The following is a 7,947-nucleotide window of genomic DNA, read 5'->3' on the forward strand; positions in this document are numbered from 1 at the left end:
AAACACTTAATAGATGTTTCCATGGGATAGAAATAATCATTTCCTTTTAACTTACATGTAACAACAAAAAAACAAAAACAAAAAAAAACGCACCTTTAATGGTTGACTCACTATTACAGTTAATTATATCGAAACCTTTATATATTAAGTGTCAGTCGCTGCAAGAATCAGTCAGTGGGTGAAATGTAGTATAAAACACCATTGGACTATTTGCACAATCAGGTCGAAGAAAAAGGACAAGATTATCCATATCATTTTTGGTACATTGAGTTATAATCTAATTGAAATGCACTGAAAATGAACACATCAAGTACAGATGACTCTGTCAAAATCCTTTTTTTTTCTAACAATCTATACAACAGTTTGTGAGCAAATCCAGTGATGCATAGATCATATAATGGCCTTTTCAAATAGTGAAAGCATCCTGTAGTGAAATTAAATTGTCAGATAGGTGGGTTTTTGACCTACATGTTTCTGATTTTTTTTCCATTTGTCTGATTCTAGCAAAAACTATCACTAATATGCATGAACCATACCGATTATAAAAAAAATAAAACTCTTTGATTTTTCCTCGCTCCGTTTTGTTTTGTTTGTATTTAGTTTTGGTGGATTTAATTGTTGTTTTTTTTCCTGTTTAAAACGAGAAGGTCAAAGATTAGCCCATAGAAATTGCATATCTAGATGGATCTCGAAATGAAGAGAGACTGTTGCATATCTTTCTGTTAACATGTAATTATGTTAACTTTGTTCTCAAACCAAGTGTACACTCTAGTTACTTCGTATGTCGTTTTAGTGGAAGTGAACATTTAATTAAACAAATTGCGTGTTTTTCTTGCTCTGGTGATCTAAGACAGTTTTATCATATCTTATCACAAAATGACATTAAAAGGCTGTAAAAACTGATCAGAAATAAGTAGGTACTATTGATTTTACTGTAGTTTTGGAACAAGAGCTAGTTACTCGTGAAAAATAATGAATAATTAAAATAATTAATTTGTCACACATACATTGTAACCAAAGATTCCGTTCACACGATTAGACGAATTATGTAGTACTGAATTTCGGAGTCCGGAGTTTGAAATCATTCATATTTGTGTTGATAGTTGTGGTGCTCAAAGAGATGGATGTTAATGTTGATGAGGACAGGGCTTCATTGCTATATGTAAAAGGGGCTTCATTGTCGGGTTCACTTAATCAAACGAAGCTGAAATACAGACTTCACACGATGAGCTTTCTTGTGCCAAGGTGTCGGGAGGATGCATGTAATTCTACAACATTGACAAAGCGTAACACAAAGAGAACATGTGTCGGTAGGACTTGGGATACAGAGGGAAGTCGGACATGCCGCAGTGTACAAGAACTTATTGTATCACAGGAGAACCGGGTTCCTCTCAGACGATCCAAAAGTGACATTTCTTTAAAGAGTGGATTTAGAATTCCTTCATACTATGACAGAGATAAAGAAAGAAGGCTATTTTCGAGCTCATTGAAGAGAAAAGAATCTTTCACTCGCAGAGACATAATGAATAAACAATGCGACTCGGGCTCTGAACCGGTGAAACATACTGGGAAATTTAAACTTGATGTTAAAGTAGGGGTGAAAAATGACCATTATAATAAGTGGGCACGAAACAAAGCTAACTTGAGTGTTGGATCTACTCGAGTGGTAAATAATCAAGCCTCTAAGTCTGATACATCTAAAACAGTTGATAGATTGAAAAAGAAGTCAACGTCATCACAGAAAGGACAAATAAAATCAACCGAGTGTTCAAGCACGGATCATCTCTTACATTTCGAAAATTTTGATAAGGTTGTAAAAGCAATGCCAACCCGCTGCTTTCGTGGCGCTCCTGAAGTCCCCGAGCGTGTAAAAAATGATGCCACTGATATTCGCCGTGCAGAGGATGATAAATGTAACAAAAGAGAAATGACAACGGTTAGTTTAAAACTACCCGAGAACATACATGTATGCAAAGAACCTTCAGGTGTAAGTCGATTGGATTCTTTATCAGTTAATAACCCACAAGAAAGACCACACCACACAGTTTATGCTACTTCTAAGAGGACATTTATAAAACAACAAAATCAAACTGAGAATAGATCCAGTGATGATAAAGCATCCACAGCATTGTCACGTTTACAAATAGCTACTTCACTTCAAGAAAACATGAGACGTGAAAACGACCGTAGCAGTGAGATAGAAGCCGTATTAAAAACAAACTCTTCTAATGTAAATACTCCTCTATCAAATGAATGCGATGATCTTCGCAAAAAACTTGAAATTCCTGAAGTGATTAAGGAGACATCGACTTCGGAGGAAGGGAATGGTTCTTTTTCAAGCATAGGTAGTAATGATGAGACTGAAAAAGACAACGAAGTCTCTACTGCCAAATGTAAAGTATCGCTTATTTCGACCTCCTCACAAAATAACTTGTTGCTCATTCCAATGACAAAAGATTCATATCTAAATAATGAGTTAGAGACAAAAACCTTTGTTCCGTCTGTTATAAGAAATAATTTGCCACATCTTTCAAATTTCGGAAAGCGAAATAACCGGTCTGTAAACAAAACAGCAACTAGAGAATCCAGCTGTGATAAGGCGAATGTCCAGTTTCTAGGGGATAAATGCAATGGAGTAGTAAAAGTGCCATTACAGCTAGCGACAACGTCCCCTTTATTTACTGCAGAAAATGTAGAAAACGATTTTCTTACACTCAGAATCGCTCAATACTTAGAGCATCTAAAAATACGAACTGAAAATCAGACTGCAAGTAATAGCCTAACGATTGATGACATCCCGCTGTCATCACGCAGTAGACAATATACCAACATGTACAGAGAAAATCAGAGGCGTTATAAACAGAGAAATATTACATTGAATGATCAGGTTGATTTCAGTCAAAACAAATTCAAGTCTGAAATAAGTGCAACAAACGTCTGCATACCGAGAAACAATCAAACGAACACTGAAAACAGACAAAGGGAGATAATACCATTTCGGAGGCTTTCGGTTAAAGCGCTTATATAATTGTGACTTAGGCTTAATGAACTTTATTGCAAGAAAATGCTTAAAATTATAATTTTCAAAGAGATTTAGAAAGAATTCGAAATTATATCACGTTATTATTATCAGAGTTAAAGTTTGTAGAATAAAGACTTCTTATAATGGTTTTGAATGTCTGAACGCAACCATTGGATACTTGGATAAAATAATTTTGTAAAAAAACAAACCATTGTAAAGCGAAAAGTGCTTTCCTAGACTTAAATCAGATGATTAAGATTTCACGGAAAATAAGTATTTCTATTACTTTATAGGCAAATTGTTGACAATTCTGTAAGTTACAGCTTTCCTAAGGTAGTTAAATGGTTTGCATGGGACTACTCGAATACATGACATTCGCATGGGACTACTCGAATACGTGACATTATATTTGTATGGGACTACTCGAATAAATGAAATTATACTTGACATTACATCTGCTTACTAGTATCAGCTAAAAATTATTAGCACTTATGTATTATAGTGTAACCTATAGTTCTATATGACTTTGGTTAATAAAGATTATCAATTATAACACGAAAAAATAGAATTCATTTCAAAGTTCATGTCCTCTTTGAAAAAATGAGCAATAAAACAAATCTTCACGTCACCCAAAACATAAACATAATCAAGAATGAATGAAGTATTACCAAAATAATCTATAATGTCTGTAAAAGTATTAGTCTGTATAAAAATCAGACAGATAGTGATAAATGCAGGTAAAAAACACAACGAATTCAGTTTTATTTCTTGTTCAGAAACAGTTACCGATCACATAATCAGTCTTAGTTTTTCATTTGGTTGCTGTGTTTTTGAGATAAAAAATATAGACAATACATGAAATTGGCACTTTGCAAGAGTTATCGTTCTTGATTTGGTTTCGTTTGTTTGGTTTGAGTGGGATATGATGTGTGATTTTCTAAAAAGTGCAATTCTGATTGCAGAAATGACTATCGCTATGTGAAAGCAAGTCATAAAATTATGTAAACTGAAAAAGCATCATTTGTTTGGTATTTTTTCTACACCACATTTTTTTTTCATTGGCTGTGTCTGAATTTTATGTGGACAAGTACTTTATACCGTAAGGTATATCACAATACAATATGATAACAGCTAGATCCTCCTGAAATGGTCTCGAAAACGATCGCGATGACATAGGTATTTTATTTTCGCGATGATAGTTATTTCACATGACAGACATCAAAGTCACATATCAAAGAAACAAGAAAACATTTAAATCAACAAACAATTAAATTATTGCGTAGGATTAATTCCGTCTAACAGCGCTTAAAGCTGGCAAAGTGTTTTGATTATCCGGATTATGACTGGATAAGCCGCACCTGGAGTGCCATGATTAATCTGTATAATCAGGTTACTAAGACTAGAACAAATCCATTTGGCATCAAGTGCCATGATGAGAGGTGCTCGAGCTATCAAAATAACTACTGACTTATATAATAAGCCTCTTCAAAGTTGACAATGAGTCTCCAACATAAATCCACAGACGAGAAATAGAACGTTTTGTTTTATAATACCAGAGTCAATCCACTGCATATCCGGTCTACGTGAGTTTTCACCAGTAGTTGCTAAATAATGACCCCAAAGTCAACCAGGCAACCATGATCTCCTATTTGTTTTCTTCATTTTCTACTATTTTCTTAAACGTTTCACTTTATTACTTTATGAGACCATTAGAACACAAGAAGGAATATCATAGTGGCATTGTTTTTGATCGTGCGATTGACCTCATATTGCCAGTAGATTTACTTGATCGTAGAGTTATTGGTGGAAAAATTTTTGATCTTGCTGAGTCCTGGGGAGCGTAGCTAGGTGGAGTTTTTTCCATGAATATATTAGGAAGGCTTGTCGTACTTTCAGCATACTTCTTTAAATGATGGCTTTTCCTTCTGAGTGGAATGATCTCTGATGGTGCAGTTTTAGCAGAGGTCAACTTCCTAACGAAATCTTCCGGGTCATCTGTCAGATAGGATTTCATCTGGAATTTCAATAGAGTGTCTTTTCCTGTTATATTCTTTTTTATTTTCTTCAGAATGTTTCTAGTTACTAAAACTTCGTGTCTGTCTTTTTGTTTTCTGATAAAGTTATCAAATTTTTCAGTATTCTCAAGAGGCCACATCTCTTTGACCTCTTCCTCAACAACTTCGGGTTCAACTTCTTCGACTTCATTGTGGAATTTCAAACGAGTGTAACCTTTTGCATGTAAAGGAAGCAATATTCCTGTAGGTATAAACACTGACTTTTTACGCTCAGTCTCTTCTAACGAACCTTTGATACTCTGTACATTGTCCTTCGAGTTAGGGGATAGGGCACCTGGGTCGTCCTTTTCGTCGTCTTCATTGTCGCTTTTATCCTCTTCAACATCTAACTTACTTCTTATTTTGTAATTACGCGGTTGAAGTTTGTCTGCCGTTTCATCTAGTGTCCTGGAAATGACATTGTCATAAGCACTTATCGTTTGATTGGTTGCCTTATGTTTCCCAAACATTACTGAAAATCTCCTTATTATATTTCGTTGTTTGGAGTCGTAAGTGTTGATTTCTGTCTTAGTGGCCGATGAGTATTGTCGAACCGTCTTCTCTAGTGTTTTTCTGTGGAATTCATTACTTCTGTATATGGCTTCACCAGTTCTACTCTTTGACACACTCAATGCACCCTTCATTACTCTGGTTATTTCCAAGGTCCGCCTTTTGTCCTTGTCAATTGGATACAGACCGGAAACCTGTTTCTCAAGATTCATCCTTTCTGAAATAAAAACATTTGGTCAATATGACAATAAAACACTTCCAATTAAATAGTAAGATGATGATGAAAATATAGACAAATACAAATGTAACATGAGCAATTAAGAGAATCTTAATAACAGAACAACCAAACCACCAAACAAAACTGAAACAAAAACAAATGAAAATGGCCTAAAACAATGAGAAATATCACTCAATCACATAATCTAAACTTTGCCTTATTTTATTGTTACGTGGTTATTAAATTTAACTGCTTGTCTGAATATTGTTATTTCATCTGAGAAAATTGTAATCTCTTAAAAACATTCTGATAAGTTTTCCGTCTTCCATAGCCATTATATCGTTCTTTATCCACATGGATAAATTGGATAATTTACATGGTGTTCATCAATTACAAGTTCAAATAAGTTAATTCACATAGGAATCATGCAAACAAAAAATAAGATGTTTGATAAACCTTTTTTTAAACAATACAATAAAATAAATGAATAGATATTACAGTAAAATCTACAGAAAATATGTCCCATAATCTCTTGTTCACTTGTACTACTTAATCCCTACTTTTCCAAACTCTTTCGTTACTTCATATGGTCCTCAGATCACTTTTTTAACATACTATACTGCGGTCCTTTTCACAAAAAAATCGTAAGTGTAAAATTAGTCGTAAGTTATGATGTCATAATAGAGTTAAGTATTGTGACGTCACAATTTACGACTAATTTTAGTCTTACGACTTTTTGTGAAAAGGGCTGCAGATCTGCCTGATTCTTAGAAAGACCTACTGTTAACCAGGGCTATAGATCATTTTACGGAAAATATCTCCAAGACATTATCAATTTACAACAAGCATGTTTACACTTACCGACGTCCCAGAATCACAAGAAGCACCGGTCAATGTTAAAATTCCACGTCTGCAAAATTATTCCGTCCGCCGTCCGAATTGTTCTCGCATAAAATCATCAAGACCCTTTGTTCATTATGGAATTAGAGGGTCATACCGGTTTAAAATCTTGTGAACAATTACAACACTTTTCTTTATTAAAATCAAAGATATTGATCAAAGGCTTAAAAGATTAACTTTCAACTATTTACTTCTGTTTAAAAGCAAAATAATTGCAATGTAGGTTAGTTTCGGACTTTGTTAGCCGCAAACATTTGGCGAAGGCACAGGTTAGGTATTTTGATTTGGTAACACTCGTAATACATCGAATGACATTTTTTTTCAAAAAAAGGTTACATGAAACACTGAAATCTTTGTATGTGACATCATCAAAACTTGATTATCTGTATTTTATTTCTTAGTGCAAAGAGACAAGAAATATAGGCATCAAAAACCATTACCAAAACATCAAGTAGAAAAAAAAAACAAAAATGAGCAATTCAGACTACGCAAAAAAGAACTGGGTGCATGGAGCTAGTACACAGGTAGGGGCCCCGTGCAGGTCCGGGTGTTAAAAGAACAGGCCTGCAGCAGCGCTATGCTTGTCGTAAAAGGCGACTAAATAGTGCTCAGAACCGTAGCCGGGGACTAGGGCGCTCTGCCCACTGAGCAACTGGGATGTGTGCCCCAGATGATGGAATGGGGTACCCCTGGCGTGTTACATGCTGGGGTTGTCAGCTATAATACGGAAAATCTGACCGCCAACCATAGTGGTGCACCGTGTTGGGAAAAATGCCACATTCCTCGCACGTTAAAGAACCCTACTGTGGTATTCTCCCGGAGTAGGAACCACAGGGCTCCGCCACAGGAGGCTAAATTGCCCGACCCTACCCACTTCTCCCCATTTCCAGTGGCAATCAAAATTTGTCGACCCTATTGTCCTTGTGTCCCATCCCTTTTTCATTTCATCATCGTTTCATGTTCATTTTATCATCAATTTCATGTTCATCGTCTGAATATAGCTGAAATATTGCTGCTCGGACGTTAAACCCCAACAAACAAACAAAGTACACAGGTAGGGTAAGCGTCCTCTCCTCTGCTTTTCTACAAACACCATCCCCCACCCGAGTAAGGCTTAAAATATTACGTCCGGTACAGACGAAAGAGAAATGGAAAACTATGACGCGGTGAACAAGTCTGCTCTCAGTGGTGCAGATTGATACTATGTAACGAATCACGAGTTCATGATGACGACCATAAAACTT

General features: G+C 35.6%; 1 protein-coding gene across 1 annotated transcript; it reads right to left on the reverse strand.

Annotated features, from left to right (window-relative positions):
* Positions 1 to 4,179: 4,179 nt before the first annotated feature.
* On the reverse strand, positions 4,180 to 5,902 carry LOC148608568 (uncharacterized). Its single transcript, XM_088543903.1, has one exon. It carries the CDS (start codon positions 5,796 to 5,798, stop codon positions 4,752 to 4,754), a length of 1,047 nt encoding a protein of 348 aa, XP_088400029.1. The 5' UTR covers positions 5,799 to 5,902; the 3' UTR covers positions 4,180 to 4,751.
* Positions 5,903 to 7,947: the final 2,045 nt, after the last annotated feature.

This window comes from Perna viridis, chromosome 9 (assembly GCF_037379345.1).
Source record: "Perna viridis isolate PV_CMFRI_1.1 ecotype Kerala chromosome 9, ASM3737934v1, whole genome shotgun sequence".
Classification (NCBI taxonomy): domain Eukaryota; kingdom Metazoa; phylum Mollusca; class Bivalvia; order Mytilida; family Mytilidae; genus Perna; species Perna viridis.

Coding starts and splice junctions, on each gene's coding strand:
- LOC148608568 (XM_088543903.1), bottom strand. CDS start 5,798: ATGAATCTTGAGAAACAGGTTTCCGGTCTGTATCCAATTGACAAGGAC.